Consider the following 22,256-nt stretch of genomic DNA (forward strand, 5'->3'; position numbering starts at 1 on the left):
GGTTGAAGGGACAATAAAAGGAGGTGGTACCTCTAGAACCAGATCTGAGTCACCTAATATGGCATAACTATGGTCAAGGCTTTATATTAGAATCTAGACCACAAGGAGAGGCACTGTTCAGCATGCTGTAGAGCATTCACAGCCACTACTGGAGAGGAAGAAATACCATGATTATTTTACTCTTCTGACCCTCAAATTTTACCCATTGACTCCTATTGGCCAAATCTAACTAGAAGACAAAAGATCAAGGAGCTTGGGGAATGTAGCGCGTTTTTACCAGATTTTGAGCCAGAGTTCTTAATATTTCCACATTCATTCCATTGTTTAAAATATTATATTTAAGGTTATATGGCAACAGATTAATAAATGGTAACATTACAAAATATTTAATACATTATAAAGCTATTTCCATTTTAGTAGTAACAATTAGCTTTCAGTAGCTTATGTTCAAATTGACTGCAATTAACTGCTTCTGTTAATGCACACACGTACCATTTCCCCAATGAGCAGAGAAGACTACTCCTTTCCTGGAATCCAGATTGACCTTAGTGATATGATAAGTCAGAAAAATGTACAGAAGTGGAATTCTGAGACTTCCATGGCCTTCCTGCAGATTCTGACTAGGTCTTTTAGAATATTAATTCTTTGAATTCTCATTGTTGGAACACTTATTCTGTTGAAACACTTATTCTGTTGAAAATTATCCTTTCTGTATAAAATGTGACTACACTGAGACACAAAAATACAACCGCAAAAATACAAGACACAAAAATACAACCACAAAATTATCCTTTCTGTATAAAATGTGACTACACTGAGACACAAAAATACAACCACAATACAATAAAATGTGACTACACTGAGACACAAAAATACAACCACATAACGAAGACCTCCCCAAATTCATGACCCACAAAATAAACAAAACTAAATATGATTGTTTTAAGTTACTAAATTTGGGGGCAGTTTCTTGCACAGCTCTCTCTTTCTCTTATATACAATTTGATACCAGAAGATGTATTTATATAATAAGAATCTAAAACATGTGGCATTAGCTTTAGAATTAGATGGTGCATAAAAGGTAGAAAGACCTCTAGGAAACAGTTGAAAACTATTAGTATATAATAAAATTGTCTTAGAAGACTGTTGGCGAGCAATCTGAAAGCATGTTATTAGAAGTTGGAAAAATGAGATTTGTGAAGTGGTGAATTGTTTGGCATAACTGCTGCCTGTGGTAATGTGGAAGGTAGAATTCATGGTTCTGTTTGGCAAGATTTTTCAGGTAGATTGTAAAGATTTCCAGGTAGGTGACTTAAGTTACCTATGATAAAATATAAGACAGTAATAATTAATAAAGAAATAGTTCAATTTTCCAGTAAAATGTAAAAGAGCTAGGATGTTTGGTTGTTTGTTTGTTTAAAAAGAAACTAATTCTCATTCCTGGTCTGTTCCAGCAAAATATTCTTAAAGTAAAAAATATCAGACAGCCAAATTTGAGATATTAAGCAATAAATTTGATCTCAGATAAAAATTAAGTCAAACATATAACCTCTATGAAAACCTCAGAAAACATAAAGTGATGCCTCTTAGGTATCTTCATCTAAATGAAAGCCCTCCTAAATATTAGAATGCCTCATAAAAACTCCCAAACAATAAGCTTACTAGGAATCTTAAATAGGTTATTCTATGGCAGCCCCAGAGCCCAATATAGAAAAAGGCTTATCTCAAAGAGGCTTGTGGGTGTGGCTTTTACTTAATGGGATATATATTTATTATTATTGTTTTGAATTTTTATAGGAGTTATTTTTAATCAGAGTTATTTGAGTCAAACTGATGACAAATGCTGGGGAGCAATATCTCAAATGCTCCCTGGCGTGTATTTTTATCTAATACACAAGAAATTCACACATTTTTAAAGAAATTATATGAACTCACACTGAAAGTAATCTCAGTAATATATATGCTCTTTGAGTCCTACTCTATTATGGGAAAAAAAGCTACTCAGATATAAAAAGGGCTATTCCCAACGGAAAAGGCATTATAAATTAAAGAAACCAGGAACCAAAACCTCTTTGATCTGTGGGTTTATGTTCTTTTAAAAACAACCACAAACAAAAATAAATACAGGTTTAGATGGTAAAAATACAGGTTAATTCCACCAATTTTTTTCATGGAGGAAATGCCATTTCGAAAAACAGTGGTGGGAGCAACTTTTATCAGATCATTGTATGAGGCAAACATAACCCAGATGCCTAATCCAGACAAAGAAATTAACAAAGAAAAAAATTACAGAATAATTGTTTTTATGAACATAGATGTAAACATTTTCAACAAAACATTAGCTTATGTTATATAGCTATCTATATTAAAAAGATAATAATCCAGACAATATGGGGTTTATCTTGGAAATGCAAGACTCTTTTATCATTTGAATGTTGATCAGAGCAATTAACCAAATCGACAAAATTTTTAAGGTATACAATATTTAATATGATGCAGAAAATTATTTGACAAAATTCACCATTTTTCATGAATTTTTAAAAAAGAAACTAACTACTAACTTCATCAATCTAATAAAAAGCATTAGCAAAAAACAGTTAATATATTTTGTGATGAAATATGTTATTTTTCTCAAAATATTGAGAGCAAGCGAATAAAGTCTCATCTAGTCAACATTTTTACCATAGGTCCTAGGCAGTGAAGTAACAAAAGAATGACAAATCAGGAGCATAAAGATTGAAAAGGATGAAATGAAAAAAACAACGATATGGTTAATGGTAAAAAGTCCTAAAGAATCTACAAAAACACTTTTGGAAGTAATATTTTTTGAAATTTCAAAGGAAAACATTCAAAAGTCAATAGTATTATTATTTAATAGCAGCAGTAAATAAAAATCAACTTAAAATCAGTACCATTTATAATACCATCACAATATAAAATATTAGGAATAAATTTAACAAAATATGTGCAAGATCTTTACATTGAAACTAAAAAAAAATGAAGTAAACATTAAACATACAAATAAATGAATATGCCATATTCACCTATTAGAAGGTTTATTATTTTAGCAATTTAATTTGCTAAAATAATAAACCTTCTTACCAAATTAATTCTATAGATTAAAAGACTGAATTGTAAAAACATGCAACTTTTAGATATTAACAATTTGATTTTAAAATATACAAAAAGAATAACAAAGAAGAACAAGTTAGCCTATTTGCCTTATATTGAATTTCTTCTAGTATAGATTTAGTATACAGTTAGATTAATCAAGACATCATGGCATTTGTATAGATATATAAATAGATCAAAGGAATGATCTAGAAATTTACCCATTCATATAAGAGTAATCAATTTTTCAAGAAAAGTAAAGTCAGTTCGAAACATTATACTGTAACAACTGGATATCCACACAACCCCAAAGAATCTCAAAAATTTCAACTTACTTTACCCCAAAGACTTGAAAACTTATATCTAAAAAGATATTTGCACACTGATGTTCATAGCAGCATTATTTACAATGGCCAGGACATAGAAGCAACCAAAGTGTTCTATGATAGATGATTGGCTAAGGAAGCTGTGGTACATATATACAGTAGAATATTACTCAGCCATAAGAAGAGTTGCAATACTGTCATTTGTGACAACATGGGTGGACCTCGAGATAATCATGCTAAGCGAAATAAGCCAGACAGAAAAAGTTGAAAATCACATGATATCACTTACATGTAGGATATAAACCTAAAAGCAACAAATGAGTAGGACAAACAAACAGAGACTCATTGACACGGACTATAGACTAGTGGTTACCAGAGGACTATAGACTAGTGGTTACTAGTGGAGTAGGAGAGGAGGGAGGAGGTAGAAGAGGTAAAGGAGGTCAAATATAGGGTTTAGGGGAAGGGTGAAGTGGATCAAGGGGATCAAATTTATGGTAGCTGAAGGAAACTGAATTTTGGGTAGTAAACATAATAGATTATACAGATGTCAAATGATAATGTACACCTGAAAATTATATAATTGTATTAACCAATGTTACCCCAATAAACTTAATTAAAAAAAATAAAGTAGAAAGAAATATTGCCAGAAAAGATTTATATCTAAAAAAAAAAAATTCAGCTTACTCAATTCATATGGGATAGATCATAAATCTAAATATAGAAACTAGAATTATAAATCTTATTGAAAGAAACAGGAAAATTTTACATGACCTTGGGATAAGCAATCCTTTCTTAGATAAATCATGAAAATATATATCAGTATAACAAAAGAAAAGTTAATTTGGACATTATTAAAATTTTATTATATGTACAGTATTTCTTACTAAAAATTGAGTTTGAGAAAAACTCAACTCTTCCAGGGATTACACCTTAATTCTTTCATCTATATTATCGGACAGTTCTGAAAAGAGACTACATGGAAAAGAAGGTTTGCAATAAAAAGCAAGGGATGGGATCATTATTATAAGAGTTAGAAGCATCTCTTTGGGCACTTACACCGTCAACTTATTTACTTCTTTAAAGAATGTTAAATGTAAATTATTAAATAGTTTAAATATTTTTTGAATAGTTATATTAAAATACAGAAATGTCTGTGCATATTCCTGATAATTGCTTTCGAATCACCAATGTTTTCTTTCCTAGAAAAGATCTATATTGAGAATGTTTATCATTCCAAACCTACAAGATGGCCAGTTTTCCTACTCATTCCATTTTTCATTATTCTCTGTGTAATGATTGCAACCCTGGTAAAAGTTTATTTCCAAAGAAAAAAATGGAAAACTGAGGAGTATACAAGCGATGAGTATATTGATTTCATATTTAAGATTCATTACTTTTATAATTTGTTGGCATTTATAGTAATGTGTTAATAAATAATACCATGATGTTACTAATAATAAATCAGATTTAATTTTATCTTTATAGGGAAATTTAATACTTAATCTGTCAATAATTAATATAATAAAGAATGAACTGAATTTTTTAAAAGGTCAGCAATTTTAACCTCATAACAACTTGGACTTGTTAGGGGTAAAATTAAGTGGGAATGATTTCTAGAAAATGTTTATCTACCTCCTTTTATTATTTGATCTTAATTATTAAATATGTACTAAACATTACTTTATTTTTAAAATTTATATATTAAAAGAATTTTTTCATAAACTACTTTAGTAAAAGTTAGCAAAAAAATCCAGGAGAGTAGTTAGCCTTTTATGTGGTTAATAAATTGAGAGACAAGCAGCTATAGGTGGAAAAAATTAAAAATGAATATATAATATTAAGAATGAAAAATCTAGATTATAGCCATGGCTAATCTATAGAAAAAAAAATAAAACAAATAATTTTTTAAATTAAAAAACCTTAGAAGAAATATCTGAAAATATGTTTCAAGAATAAAAATAAATGTTAAAACTAATTTTCTTTTCTTCAAGGAAATTGATATAAAATAATTTATATCTTTGAGTTTTATATCTGGGTCTTTTTTTTTCCTAAAGTGAATTAAATTTTGTATAATATTTAAAGATGATGAGATAATATAAATTAAAAGGGAACACATTTCATAGAATATTTTGAAATTCTGTGTATGTAAATTTGGTGAAATAATATGCAGCATGTATAATAGTTAACATTCGGTTAATATTTAAATATATTAAAGAAATTTTCTTATATTGACTGACTTCGTTGTGGAAAAACTAACATCAAATATCTTTAGAGGGCAAAGTAGCTGGTAAAATTAACAGAAATAAATAGGGCAGGAGATAAATGGTAACGTTTAAAGTTATTTAGCTAATAATGTTATGAATATGAAAGTGATCTGAGTTTATTTTCAGGTAAACTTACATTACTGTGTATTTTTCTCATGTTACTCTAGATTACCAGCTGAGAGATGTTCTCGGTGGTAAGATGTTATCAGATAGTGGTTGCTCCCAGATCTCAGATAGGGATTCAAAACTGTTTCAATACTGACAGATGGTACAGAGTTTTGTAGAACAATATTTGAAGAAAATATAATTTTAAGGGACTGTATGTATTTTTAAATATATAGGCAACTTGAAAGTGAGAGTGAAACCAAAGAGTAGCCCGGAAAACAGAGAATCCATAATATCACAGTGAGTATCAAATATTATAAGGATGAGAGGGAGAGACAGAGATAATCTCATGTATTAGATAAATATGAATTATTAAATAGTATAGTCATACAGATGCATATGATATTAAATTGGAGAATATTTTTCAATACTGTAAATTATGTCTTAGACATAGTAAATAGAAATGACATTTTATCATTTAAAAATTCTTGCAGTGTTACCTTTTACATTCTTCTAATCATGTTTAATTCTTTAGCATTTGTGTATTCAAAATGTTGGTTAAAATAAACTACATTATAGAACTCCACTTTATAATAAGTTACCCTAATGCTATTTTTTGAATTAACCATCATTTTCAGTTTAATTGGGCACACAGGTGACTTTTCCTCCTTTATTTATTTTTCCAGAGCAATTAACTTCGGTGGACAGGAAAAATGGAAAAGAAAAAGAAAAAGTACATGCATTGCCTGATTGCCTGGGATTCAATACCTGAATATTTTGGTTTTGATCTGACAAGAAAAAGTAGAAATTTTCATAAATAATTTGTGTTATATTATTTATATATTATATAACATTTATAATATATATTCCATGGAAAACTTATTTGTAAGAAATGCTTGTATATGAGTTTTTATATTGCATATTTTAAAGTTATTTCATACTAATTCTATTAGTCAGTAGGAACTAACTGTAAATCGGCAAGCATGATATAAGGAAGTTTGTAATATAATAAATGCAAAGCCATGATTAAAATAGGCCATTGTTATATTTTAAATTTAAATGGTATGTAATTATGTTATACATCTGATGGTGCATAACCAAGCAAAAGAAAACTAGATAGACTTTAACATTAAAAGTATTAGTAGAGATAAAAAAGAATATATCATAATGCAAAGCATTGATCTAAGAGAAGCTACCAAACATTCAAAGATGATTTAATACTTATTTTTAAACTCTTCCAAAAAACTGAAGGAGAGACAATACTTTCTAACACATTTTATGAGGCCAAAATTACCCTGATACCAAAACCTGGTAAGAATCACACACATACACACGCACACACTGCAGAGCAATATCTCTAATTATACAGGTGTAAATATCCTAAACAAAATACATCATGATCAAGTGAGCTTTATCCCAGGGGTGCAAGCATGATTCGACATACACAAATTGATCAATGTGATGTAGCACATAAACAAAATAAAGAATAAAAATTATGTGATCTTATCAACAGATGCAGAAAAAGTATTTGACAAGATATAGTATCTATTTATGATTAAAACACTTGAGAAAATGGGTATAGAAGGAAAGTACCTCATCATAATAAAGGCCATATACAACAGACCCTCAGCTAATATCATAGTTAATGGTGAAAAACTGTAAGCTTTTTTCCTATGATCAGAAACAAGACAAGGATGCCTGCTCTCACCAATTTATTCAATATAGTACTAGCTAGAGCAAGAGAAAGAAATTAAAGGCATCCAAATTGAAAAAGGGGAAATCAAATTGTCACTTTTTGTAGATGACATGATACTCTATATAGAAAACCCTAAAGACTCCGACAAAAACCATTAGAAACAATAAACAAACACAGTAAAGTTGCAGAATACAAAGTCAATGTACAAAAATCCATAGCATTCCTATACACTAACAGTAAAATTTCAGAAAAAGAAATTTAAAAAATTCTTGTTCCAATTGCAACAAAAAAAATAAAATACCTGGGAATAAACTTTAAAAAGCATGTAAAGGACATATATCCTAAAACTACAAGGCATTATTAAAAGAAATTGAAGAATACACAAAGAAACGGAAAGGTATTTCATGTGCCTGGATGGAAGAATCAACATAGTTAAAATAGCCATATTATCCAGAGCAATATATAAATTTAATGCAATTGCCATAAAAATCTCAATGTCATTTTTTAAAGTAATAGAACAAAAAAAAAAATCAGGTTTGTATGCAATCACAAAAGACTCTAAATAACCGAAGTAATCCTGAGATAAAAGAACAAGACCAAAGATATCACTCTTCCAGACTTCAAATTATACTACAAAGCTACAATAATCAAAACAGCATGGTATTAACAGAGAAACAGACAGACCAATGGAACAGAATTGTGAGCCCAAATATAAACCCTTATATATATATGGGCAAATAATTTTCAAAAAAGGAGCTAAAAACATGCAATGGAGAAAAGAAAGCCTTTTCAATAAATGGTCCTGGAATCTATAGCCATGCCACCCTGAACACGCCGATCTCATCTGATCTTGGAAGCTGCGCAGGGTCAGACCTGGTTAGTACTTGGATAGGAGAACATCTAGGAATACCAGGTGCTGTAGGCGTTAATAAATAAAATAAATAATATAATATAATATAATATAATATAATTTAAAAATAAACCTCGAAAATTGGAAAACCACATGCAAAAGAATGAAACTAGACTTAGATTGCTGTCACCATACACCAAAATTAACTCAAAATGAATCAGAGACTTAAATAAGAAACAAAACAATAAATTCCCTCGAAGAAAACATAGGTACTACTCTCATGGACGTTGGACTTAGAGAGGATTTTATGACTTTGACCTCAAAAGCAAGGGAAGTAAAAGCAAAAATAAATGAATGGAACTCTATCAAACTAAAAAGCTTAGCACACCAAAAGAAACCATTAACAAGACAAAGAGGCAACCAAATGAAATGGGAAAAGATATTTTAAAACAACGCCACCAAGAAGGAGCTAATAGCCTAAATATACAAAGAACTCATACAACTCAACGACAGCAAAAAACAAACAATCCAATTAAAAAATGTGCAGAGGGCCTGAACAGACACTTTTCCCAAGAAGACATACAAATGTCCAACAAATATACGAAAAGATGCTAAACTTCACTAGCTATTAGGGAAATGCAAATCAAAACCACAATGAGATACCGCCTCACACCTATTAGAATGATTATCATTATATAACAAGTGTTGGAGAGGTTGTGGGATAAAGGAACGCTCCTACACTGCTGGTGGGAATATAAGTCGATAGAGCCAATATGGAAAACAGTATGAAAATTCCTCAAAACATTAAGAATAGAATAACTATAGAACCCAGCACCCCCTCTTCTGGTTATCTAACCAAAAATTTGAAAACATTTATCCATGAAGGTATATGCATTCCAATGTTCATTGCAGCATTATTCACGGTGGCCAAGACATAGAAACAACTGGTGTCCTTTGATAGATGATTGGATAAAAATGTGGTACATATATACAATGGAATATTACTCAGCCATAAGAAAAGATGAAATACTGCTATTTAGACAACACGGATGGATCTTGAAATTATCATGCTAAGCAAAGTAAGTCAGACAGAAAAAGAATCACATGTGGGATATAAAACTGAAAGCAAAAAATGAACAAGACAAATAAAAACTCATAGACACAGACAACGGATTACTAGTTACCAAAAGAAGGGGGAGGGAGGAAGAGATAGATAAGGCTAAAGAGGGTCAAATACATGGTGACAGGAGGTGATTTGACTTTGGGTGGTGAACACTCAATGCAATATGCCAATGATGTATCATTAAATTGTACACTTGAAACCTAAAAAATTTTTTTAACCAATGACCCCAATAAATTTAACAAAAAAGAAAGAAAATACCAAATATTTAAATATATAATCACTGAGTGGGATATGGGAAGCCAAGTGGCTATAGGTACATGTTAACCGAGTAATTAGTAAAAATCTAGCTCTTTTACTTTTCTTAATTTTGCTTAAAATTGCAATGTTTCCTAACCTTAAGACTAATACTGTTTCTTTTATACAGATCTATATCAGAAGACAGCATTAGTAACATCGACAAGGTGAAATGGATTCAAACTATTGACAAAATGATATAATTCATAAAATGTTTTTTTTATTTTAACAGCATCTCAGTATGAAACCTATTATTTCCATGTTTCATCGTCATCCCTCCAATTGGTCAATATCATATAGTAAAACAAAGTCTAATTCAAATTTGTTTTATACACTTCAGAAATATTTAATGTCAACCAATATTAGTCAAGGATTTATTTACCAACATTTTTTAGAAAAGAAATGACTTGAAGAGATTTAAATATATTCTTAAATAGCTATGCACTATCATGCCTCCTGCTACCACATTTAAAGTTCTAATTGGTAGATTTATATGGATTGTTTTTTGGCATTATGTTTCTTCCTCACTAAGATGCCATAGTTAATGTTATCCTCATTTTATAAATGAGGAGACAGACATAAATATTTAAACAATTCCCACATGTATATAGAATTTTAATGTTAAAGTTGGAGTTTAATTTAAGACAACCATTTTCCAAGGCTTAAACTCTTAATAATGCCACAATTTTGACACATATAGCCTGATATATGACTAGAGATGTGAAATGGAATTTACATTTTTTGAAGACATATTAGAAGCCAAGGAAAATGCTAAGTGCACTCTCTTTCCAAGGCAGAAAGACAATTATTTACTCTAAGATGGGATAAAAAAGGCACATGTATACATTGTTCAAATTTCTGACTCAAATGTGTAAAAAAATTTTGATGCTTGACATATTAGACCTATCACTTGAAGTAAATGAAAAAATTCAAAAATTCAACCAGAGTGAGGTCAGAGTTCTTCAAATTACTTATCTGACATTCCTCCATATTTAACTTTGAGAGTTAATAGACTGTTTTCTTATCTGCCACCAGAGGAAACATAATTCCTACCCTCAATGGAAATTAATCTTCTTTCTGCCTAGACCAATCTCTACCTCTTCTCTGATTACTCCATTAAAACCCACATCTTAGGTGAAGATTGTGATACTTGGTTCACTGTCTTCCTCTAATGGCCTCAGTCATAGGCTTATCATCATGCTGGGTCTCTTTATCTGAACTTTTATACCCAACTTCAGTCACTTCCTCCTAAAACAATTTACTGGCATTGCTATTTCCCTGATTTTTCCAATTCTTAAGTCATAAATTAAATATGCTGCTTTCCTTTACATTTTCTTTCCTTTTTTCACAGCCTTCTCCTGCCACGAGTACTTTATGGTTATAATAAGATCTTCCCTCAAGAATTTAAAATAGTGTGTTAGGAAGTTAGTCCATAAGCAATAAACATATTTTATAAGTTGATTATATAGTATATTGGAAGTGATTGATCATATGGAAAAGATTAGTGCAGTAGCATCATTAGGAGAGTTGATCTTGAAGGAGAAATTTGATAGAATTTGAAATATGGTTGACTCAGTAGGCCCTATTGAGCAAGTGATATGTAAGAAAAGAATGAGAGGAAGTGCAAATATTCACTCAGTTTAGATATCCAAAATATGTAACCCGGACGCACAAGGTCAACTCACAGAAGTCATTTATTTAAACGCACAGGACACACAACACAGCAAGAGAGAGTGCAGGAAAGCAATGTTGATCGGAGAAACACCTCATTTAAAGTCCTGTGGTTCCTCATTTTAAATTTTAAACACCTCATCATATATCCCACTGCCATTATCTTGGTGAAAAGTGAAACTAAACGTCCGAGGAGGAGTTTTCCAGTCACAGCAAGGAGACAATGAAGAAAAATTAGGAACATTTGATGAATAACAGTGATGTCTGTTCACCTGGAACACTGTTAGCAGGAGGTCATGTGACTTACCTTTTAAAGGCTGTTTTGTTGAAAGTAGTCTGTAACAATGGCAGAATGAGAAGTGTAGAAACCAGTTAGTGCAGTGCTACTGCAACAATCCAGGAGAAAAGAGACAGTACCTCTGACCAGTGATAGTAAAGATGGTTTTAGACATAAAATTTAAAACTGAACCAACAGAATAAATTGAGTTTCTATGTAGACTGCAAGAAAAAATGCTTTAATGAAATTTATTGACACAAAGCAGGAAGATAGCAAAGCTAAAATGTAAACCCAGACTGTTTTCTAAATTTGTGCTCTTAATACATTTTAAAACTTATTTAAAATGTATGAACATTGAGAGATAAACTCTACATAGGTAATCTGAGCCAAGAGAAGTGTTTGGTGTGTCATGACATGGTGTTTAAATTTTCTCTTATATGAATAGGAACATAGCTAAAGTATTTTTTTAAGTAGTAAGGGAGGGATTTAGCATACAATGGTTTGCTTTTTAAATTCACTGGGATGAAGTAGGGGAAAATTCAGTCAAATTCAGTCAGGACTAGAGAGGAGTAAAACAGCTATGAGATTATGGAATTTACAGGAAGGGTGTGATGAGGGCAGGAAGGGATAAGAGGAAAAGATCAAAAAGTTTGTGAGATATAACAGGTAGACTAATTAAGTAATGATTGATGGATGTATTTGGATTGGACTAAAAAAGATTTACAAAGACTTAAACATTTCTGACACAATGGATAATGACACCTTTTACTTATGACATTGTATAGAAGGGTAAGAACCAACGGGAATGACATAGAGGGAAGTGAAGGATAAATTTGGTTTTGAACATGTGTATATGTGGGACACCTGTTGGATATGCACCCAGAACGTCTGGAATTAGCCTTCGTCTGTAAATAAAAATAGATTAATTAATAATTATTATTATTCATTTCTTCATTTATTTTTTATTGTCCTGTTTCTTTGTTTCCTTGTTGATTTTTTTACCATATAAACTATAGAGACTGTATAAATAAAACACATGTAAATATCAAATTATAATATTGCCTTTTAATGTGGCTATCACAAAGGATTCTGGAAAAAGAAATGGATTTACAGATTAGATTAGCATAGATTGTGACAGTATAACCAGTGTCTTATCATATTAATTAGCTACTATACCTGTAGGTACATAGTGTAATTAGACAGCTTTCATTAAGTTAAAATTTACATTTCTATTTCTTCATATTTCTTTTACAACATCAACTAAATAATAATGTCAAAAAGCCAACAAACTGGCCTGATCCAAGAATGGAAAAAAAAATCTGCTTTTCTCTCCTTTTGTTATGACTTAAAACTTTCAATTTCACAAACCCAAATAAATCCTGTGAGTGAAAGTATGTAGGCTTTCTCTATTGATTCTACTATCTGCTGTCATCCTTTAGTACAAAATAAGCAGTTTTGCCTTTTTTGAACCTGGGAAGCTGTTAAATCCCAAGGCAAAAACATTCCATTACCTGCTGCTGCTGTTCACGCTCAGATGCCCATAGCTCCAATCTCAGGAGAGGACACCTACAGTTCACACCTCTCCATTAGCTCATGACCTCCATATCCATTCCAGGTTTGGATATTAAGAGGAAGAGTTGCTAGGTAAGGCCAGCCCCAAGCCCCCAGGTAGTAGCTATAATATCTATTCCATATTCCTGGAACTGAGTTTCTGGTCATAGATAACAAGTTCTGGCTCTAGCGATACTTCCCTGGCCTTATGTGAATTGAGATCTAGACTGTATCTTTGTCCTTTGGGGGAATCCAGACTTGCTGCTCTTTCTTTACCTGAAGCTGAACTTTCCTAGGTAAGATTTTCTTGTTTCAGAGTCCCATCTCCCTGTCTCCCACTCACTGCGATCGGTACCCTTCTATATGCCTCAAAGCATTATACATGGATTACGGAACCATCAGCCTACCTGGAGTCTAATTAGGACCTACTGATCCTCATCGATAAACAAAGATGCTCCTGGGTCAGGAATGGGAATACTTCATGTGGTCTAGCCATACAATGGAATATTTTTCAGCTGTAAATGGAATGAAGCACTGATACTGCTCGAAATGAATGAAACTTGAAACCATTATGCTAAACGAATAAAAGCAGTCACAAAAAATATATATATATTTGTTTGTATGAAGTATCTAGAAAAGGTATACTTTTTAGAGAGAAAGATTAGTGGTTCTTTTGGGCCGTAATGATGGCTGAGATGTGAATAGCTGGAACTGGCCGTGATTATAGCTAAAGGATACAGAGTTTCTTTTTGAGATGACGAAATCCAAAGTGACTGTGGTAATTGTTGCACATATCTGTGAACATACTAAAAGTTCTACAATTTTTTCAACTGTAACACTTTAATTGGGCGACTAGTGTGGTAAAAAAAATACACATTGGGATGATTATGCATTAACTTTCCCTCATATTTTGTGCCATTATGATCACTGGCCTGTCTTATTTTAACAATAACTTCTGAAGAACAGTTTCCCAGGTGTACTACCACCTGCCAGTTCCAAGTTTTAGGCCTGACCAAGGGTTTATTTTTGCCACTGTTAACACAATTCATCCTTATAATAGGGTGTACTGGGATAAAAAAATGTTTTAGATGAGAGGTGGGATAGAAGTTGAGTTAGATTTTGGCTATGAGCTGTTTAAGATGTTCATCAGAAAATTCGAAGTTGCATAGTCTTTCTCCTACAGTAGTGTCCTTTCTCCTCTCTCTGCTTTGCTGCCTTTCCCATCTCTATAGCTTCCAGTACCTGTTAACAAAACAAACTTAGGTTGTATTTTAAAGTTTCCTTTTCTTTCCTCAACTGATTATACTATAATACTGTAAGAATAGGCACACAGTTAAAGAAAAGTGGTTTTTGATTGCCTTATCCAGGATCAAATTCAATAATTTTGATTTTTTCTTGTTTGCAGAGATAAGTCAGCAGTAAATGTCTCATGAAAATAGTTAACATTTCTATTTTCCTCTTTCTCTTCCACCACAGTAAATAATAAACATGCCAGAAAACTGACACGGACAAACGAATTACCAAGAACTCCATCAGAAAAGCAAATCATGCTTATTTGCCCCTCTGTAAGTACTAAAGAGTTTACTAAACAATATAAATTTACCCGCAATGAACCAGCTGTGCAGAAACGCATGCGCTCCTGTCTAGTGGTGTTTCCTTTGCCCTGCCCTGTGGCTGCTGCCCAGCCAAACAGGATCCCTAAGGGTGAACTAGCTAGAACAGAAAATAACTGCAGTTCCTACCCGGGGTCCCTGGCGCAGTGCGCTGTGCACCTGAGTACTTCTGCCCGCGAGCCTCAGAGCTGCCCAACGGCTTTCAGCGTTGGCGGTGCTTCCTGCGCTCTGGCCTAGCTATGTTCCTTCTGCTTGCACTGCTCGCTGAGCTTGCAAGGCTGCACGCCCGCATGGGTAAGACCATACCTGGACTTCCTTCTCTTTTTGCCTCTGAACAGGGCTGGGCTCTTCCTGGGTAACAATATCCTGTAGCTCTGGGACCTCTATGGCCCCTTTCCTGGATCTCCTGCCGGTGCCTTCCTCCGTGTCTCCCCACCTTCAAGACCAGGACGGGTGACGGATACTGGTATCCAAGGAGTCCACTTGGCATCAAGGGTCCAGAGTCTCAGGAGCTGAGACAGCTGGTCTTCCTGGCTCACCCACTCTGTGGCCATGAATTTACCAGTGTATGTACTGCCCTCAATTTATTCCTCGGAGTTCCAAGGGTAACAGTCCCGAAGTAGTTCTAAAGGAATAAGATAATCCGGTGAAACTGCAGTGTCTAATTTTTATTTGTTTGTATCTTAGACATTTTCAGTGTGCATTGAAAATGTCGTGAAAGCTTTGGACCAAAAAGGTGGACAAATAGAGAATAAGTTTATCGACAATTTTAGATCCCTCCATGGAGTCAGTTAAGAACTCATGCTTGACTGAGATGATTGTAGCTGTGTAAAAAAAAAAAAAAAAAAATTGTTTCCTCACTGCAGATTCCGAAGAAATATTCCTTCATGTCACAATTCCATGGAAGATAAGGTCAAATGAGAGTGAAAATACAAAGAAGCAGGTAAATTATTAAGTATATTTGTTTTATAATTTCAAATTTAAGACTTAATTTACCTTTGTATTAAGTCAGATCATAATGATTTGTATTTATCTACAAAGCAAAATGTTTTTATTGCGCTATTTTGTCACTTAGTGTACTTTAATCCTCCCTTTGTTACACCTCTTCTGTTAACACCTGTGCCCCTTCCTTCATCTCTCCATCTCTTCTGACATACTTGTTCACAATTTTCAAAAAATACTTAACACTTTTCAGGAAAAATAGTGGTAGAAAGAAAATAAATATGAAGTAAGTGTAACAGTGGTCCAGTGACAAGAGAAATTGATCTTGAGCAAGATTTATACCTAAAAATTCTGATCCAGAAGCATCAGACTTAGAAGTATGGCCAAAGAAAGAAAGAAAAAAGGAAAAATAAAAATGTCACATTTTCCCTATATGACGGAAAAGATTATAATAAATAAATACTAACTGGGAAAAGTTAAAAAAAATTCTTACCTGCCATATAAAAAAGGAATTAAATTGAAAGCATTTAGTCTTGACTATTTTCCTGATTAAAATACTTCAAATTGGCATAGTTATGTTTTGTATTACAAACCAGTAGTCACCATACAGGGAGTTAAGTTTCTATGTGGTTAAAGTGGTGCAGTCAATATATGGTGTGTATGGAGCCACCTTTATATCTTATTTCTGATACCAGAACTGTAAGAAGATAAACTGAAGCACATTAAATTTTAAAGAGTTTATTTGAACAAACAACAATTTGAATTGGTAGCGTCAAAAATATTGGTTAGTGGCACTCTGTGGATGGGGGCTAGGGCAGAAGTTTGAATAGGGAAGACATGGAAGCACAGCAATTTTTTAAAGTGCCTATAGCTTAAACAGTTGCTTTACTTGGGGGAATACAAGTTTTTTGGCTGTTTATGATTAGGTGTTCTTGAGTTTCATTTTCTGAGATTTTAGAAAATCTAGTTGGTTGTTTATGAATTGTTCTTGAGTTTCATTTACTCAGGCTCTAGAGCATTGATTCTGGTTAGGTTCTGTTTTTTTGGTGTGTTGTTTTTTTTTTTTTTAATGTAGGTAACTAAAGGCACTAGAGCCAACCCAGTCTAATGGCACTATCAAAAACTATTTATTTAACTGCTTAACAGTATACAGATACAAAATGTATAACATAAAGTCACCAATCAGCTGAAATAGATATTTTGTTTAGTTGATACTTCCCAAACTCCTCCACGGCAACTTAACCTTAAAATATATATCTCACTTATATTCTGTTGTCATCTGTGATTTCAATACTTGTTTCAGTATTAATTAATTAATACCTATTAATGCCTAATATGGTCTAACATAAATTTATTTATATAAAAATTGAGAAATATACATATGTAATATATCATTATTATGGTATATTAAATATTATTATGTATTATATATGCATATAGAATAGATAAAGGGTGAGAAATAAATAAGCAATCCCTAATATTGAAGAGCTGGTGTGGTAATACCAACTGGCCTTGGTGTTCTGCTGTTGAACATAAACATTTTCACAGAATATCAATGTCACACAAAGCCACTGTGAGACAATTATGGATCAAGATCAAAACAAGACCACCTCATAATCATATCTGATTACAAATAAGATATAAACATTTTCTAAGTAAAAAGAAAAAGAGCAAATATGTCCTTTTGGACTAACGTGAGTGGCTGTTTCTTTTTAACCAATTATAGCTGCAGGATTTTTCTAGTCTTCCCTTTTCCTAAATAAGATTTATTAAGATACACAATCATGGAATTAGCTCTGTTTCCTGACTGCATCCAAACCAGAGCAAAGGCCTACTTCCTAAAATCTCCCCTCAATCCTCTAACAGAAGCCAAAATCTTTTAAAGTCTTTCTAGCACACCTTTCTTGAGATGCCCCATGGTTCCCCATGGTTTGTGTCCTCTCTCACTGTAATAAATAATAAACAGAACTTGTTTAACTACAGGTATATTCACAATGGTCTTGGGCAGGAAAATGTTAAAAGGAGGTCAGCTCTTCTCAACGGAGGAGTTTCTTCCCAGTGTTATAGCAATAACATCACCTATAGCTTCCACAAATATATTTAGATAAATCTTAGAGGTTTGGACACCTGCATAAGTCCTGTAATTGCTTTAGTGGAATATATGGTTGTCACAATAAACTGGAAGTCCATGAAGAAAGAATCCTTTGTATTGTTTAATAATAGAAAAAGACATGGGGTAATAAGGAATTAAAGGAAGAGAACAAGACAGATAAAGGGAGATCTATTCTAAAAAATGAAAGGAGAACATTAATCATAATCTATCACAGGAAAAAATGGCTTTCGGAATTCCATAAAGACAATACCAAAAACCTTAACAGGTATTAAATACATCTTGTATTTAATAGTGAAATTATTTCATGTCCTGCATAGTTGCTATATGCTGTGACAGGCAATTTGAAATAAACGATTTGAAGTTTAAAGTGATCATGCAATGACAATGTACCAATAGAAGTAAATCAGAAAAAACACTTTTTTGTAAACAATATTTCAACAGAAGGTAGTACTTGTAATAGAATTGGAGTCATAATTTAAAGATTAGATTTCATGTCCTGGATGCTGTAGCTTTGATGCCCTTAATATTTTCAATCTTCTTTATTAAATAATATATATTATATATATTATATATTTACCATTTATATCATATATATCCATATCCTTCTTTAGAAGGTTAATGTGAGAATTAAATGAGATTAGTAACACAACTTCTCTAAAGAAAACTATTTTATTGTTATTTTCAATTACAATTTCACATATATTATTTTTATTATTATTGTTCAATAGTAAAACAAAATCATGATAGGTTTTATTACTGTTTGACAAAAATAGTTTATAAAGTGTTAATTTTTACTTATTCTTATTTCAAAAAATGTTCCTTCAACGTGAAAAATATTTTCAGACGAGCTCCATCCCAAACTAAGTAGCCTATTAGAGTCACAGGCTGAGTTAGGAAGCCTTAGCTAAACATTTTGAAAACACCGTAGAACAAGATGAAATTCCAAAGGCCAAAAAATTTCCATTTACTTATTTTTTACCAAAACCTAGAAGTCCTTCATTCAAGAGTATCGTGCCCTGGAATGTCTGCCTACACTGTGAACAAATGAGGCCCTAGAAAAGGGATACCCATGTATAGCCCATAATTTAATATACATCCATCTATAAAAAGCTGTTTATAAACAAATAACTAGATTCTTCCAGTTAAGGCAACTGCTCAAGCTATAGCCAATTAAATAGTTGCTTTGCTATTCTTCTGCATCTTCTCTATGAAAATTTTGACTATATATTTACCATAACTTGTGACTTTTGTGCTATTTTTTTTTTCTGGCATTAATTACCTTTTTTTTTTTTACTTTCACTTGAATAACTTCCTTTAGCATTTCTTGTAAGACAGGTCTAGTGGTAATGAATTCTCTCAGCTTTTGTTTGTTCAGGAAAGTCTTAATTCCTCCTTTATTTCTGAAGGACAGTTTTGCCAGTGTCAACATAAGAAATGTCCAAAAATATAGAAATAAACCTCCTTTATTTCTGAAGGACAGTTTTGCCAGTGTCAACAAAGAAATGTCCAAAAATATAGAAATATATTTGAACCAAAATGACAATATTGCCAGGAAAGAAGATCTCAAAAGATCCAGAGAATAACAATCTTGCCGTTTCTTTTATATGTTTGGAATTAAGGATGGAAGGTAAGAAAGATTACATGAAGGTGGGAGAAAACAAGGTACTATATAATTAACAAGATTATTTATGTACTTTCTTGAGGGTAGTTATTTCTTTAAAGGGTCTGGAAAAGAGAATTACTCTGGCATTTCCAAAGGTGTGTTAATCTAGATTCACAAGAACAATGGACAGAGCTTACTTAAAAACAAACTGGAGCCTGACTACCCACCATGACCTGCCCAGTCAGGGATTTTGATCAGATCAACCTGTGAGGTTACTTTCCGTTAGATTTATTACAGTGGCTCCTTGCCCCCCGCTTTTTTTTTTTTTTTTTTTTTTTTTTTGCATATGAGAGATAGAATTTAGGGTTGACAGTTTTTATTTTTTCAATATTATGAATATTTCATCCCATTCTGTTCTGGCCTGAAAATTTTCTGTTGAGAAATCTGCTGATAGCCTTATAGGATTTCCTTATATGTAACTTCCCTCTTCTCTTGCTGCTTTACAAATGTTTTGTCTTTGACTTCTGACAATTTAATTATAATGTGTCTGGTGTACCCTTATTTAGGGTCTTTTAGACCTCATGGATCTGGATGTACATTTCTCTTCCCAAGTTTGGAAAGTTTTCAGGCATTATTGCTTTAAATATACTTTCTGTCCCTTTTTCTTTCTCTTCTCTTTTTGGAATTCTCATAATGTGCATGTTGTTTCTTTTCATTATGCCCCATAAATCCCGTAGGCTGTCTTCAACTCTTTTTTATTTCTTTTTCTTTTTGATCCTCTGGATAATTTCCAATGTCCTATCTTTCCTGTCACTGATCTTTCTTTTGCATGGTGCTCTACTTTGAAACTCTCTATTGAATTCTTTAGTTTAGTATTGTATTATTTTAGCTCTAGAATTTCTGGGGTGTGTGTGTGTGTGTGTGTGTCTGTGTGTGTGTGTGTGTGTGTTTGATGTTTGCTATTTCCTTGTTAAATTTCTTGTTTTGTTCATGCATTGTTCTCCTAATTTTTTTTAGTTGTTTGTCTGTGTGTTTTTGTAGTTTGCTAAACTTCCTTAAGAGGATTATTCTGAATTCTTTGTCTTACAGTTCATGTATATCTATTTCTTTAGGGTCTGTTATATTAGAGCTCTGTTAGTTACCTTTGGTGGTGTCATATTTACCTGATTTTTTGTTATCCTAGATTCCTTACATTGGTATCCGTGCGTTCAAGTAGTTGGGCTCCTCTTCTAGATTTTACAGATTGGCTTTGGCAGAGATGGATCTTCACCAGTCAGTTCGGTTTGGGTTTATGGTTTTGTCTGCTGGTAATGTTCTTAAACAGGTGGAGCCTGCTATTATAGTCAATTTTGGGGTAATGCTAATGTTTGAGCTCTGAGGTCAGGGATGGAAATAATGTTCCACTGGCTTAGAAGAAATGAATAAAATTGTTGGCTTGATTTCCTACACAAGTGAGGTCATAGGATAGACTCCACATTTATCTGGATTCTCTGGTCAGGCTTACCAGACAGTTGGAACTGGGTACTATATCCTGTAGTAGATGGGGCAATGATTTATCTTTCCTACCCTAGTAGAACAGCAGGACAGGACCTAGGACCTGTATGGCCATTTGTTTAGAGACATAATCAGGTAAGAATGTGCACTGAATTCCCTGGTCAGGTTGAGCCCACTGGTTTTGTTCTGCAGATGGGGAACTGATGGATTGTGCTCTATGTTCTAGTTCTACTGCAAGTAGGGTTGTTAGACAGGCTATTTAGCTTCTTGTGTGCTTTTGTTAAGTTTCATGGTCAGTAGGCTGTGTTCAACAATGAGCGGGGCTACCAACTAGTTTTTCTATCCAGGCATATCTGGAAAAGAAACTCTAAAGCCAGTAGATCTCGTCGTTCTTTTAACTCAAGCCAACCTATATTCCAAGTTATCAGGCTGAACAGAGCCACTGGCTTTGCTCTGCAGACTATTGGCTCTGCATAACTCTCGGCTCAAGCATTGCAGAGTTATGCAGCTTCTAGGTGTTCTCACCAGCCCTCTGGTCTTATTTTATTTAGCATAAGGTCCATCCATGTTGTCACAAAGGGTTAAGGTTTTATACGTACATACATATATGTATACACACACACACATATACATATATGTATATGGTTTCTGGTCTTACATTTAAGTCTTTAATATGAATATATATGTATATATATACACACACACATATGTGTATATATGTGTGTATACACACACATATGTGTATATATGTATATCACAACTTCTTTATACATTTATTCATTGGTGGATACTTAATTTGTTTCCATGTTTTGGTTATTACACATAATGCTGCTATAAACACAGGGGTTCATATATCTCGTGATATTGTGTTTTCATTTCCTTCAGACATATTCACAAAAGTGAAATTGCTGGATCATATGGTAGTTCAATTTTTAATTTTTTGAGCAACTTCCATAATGTTTTACATAATGTCTATACTAATTAACAATCTCTCCAACAAGGCACAAGTTTTCCTTTTTCTCCACATCTTCACGAGCATTAATTGTTTCATAATCTTTTTGATGATAGACATTTTGAGGTATGTGAGATGATATTTCGTGGTTTTGATTTTCAATTCCCTGATGATTATGATGTCGAGCATCTTTCATGTACATGTTGACCATTCATATATCTTCTATTGAAAAATGTGTTTAGGTGCTTTGCCCACTTTTTTAATTGGA

At 32.7% G+C, this 22,256-nt stretch overlaps 1 protein-coding gene across 1 annotated transcript in view; it reads left to right on the forward strand.

Annotated features, from left to right (window-relative positions):
• The window catches only part of ADAM2 (ADAM metallopeptidase domain 2), a 93,840-nt gene extending 87,761 nt beyond the window's left edge, over positions 1-6,079 (forward strand). The window contains exons 19-20 of the mRNA XM_006916283.1: positions 4,644-4,803; positions 6,046-6,079. Coding sequence (XP_006916345.1) covers positions 4,644-4,803; positions 6,046-6,079 — 194 coding nt within the window. The remainder of the gene's footprint in view (positions 1-4,643; positions 4,804-6,045) is intronic.
• Positions 6,080-22,256: the final 16,177 nt, after the last annotated feature.

This window comes from Pteropus alecto, unplaced genomic scaffold (assembly GCF_000325575.1).
Source record: "Pteropus alecto unplaced genomic scaffold, ASM32557v1 scaffold24, whole genome shotgun sequence".
Taxonomy (NCBI): domain Eukaryota; kingdom Metazoa; phylum Chordata; class Mammalia; order Chiroptera; family Pteropodidae; genus Pteropus; species Pteropus alecto.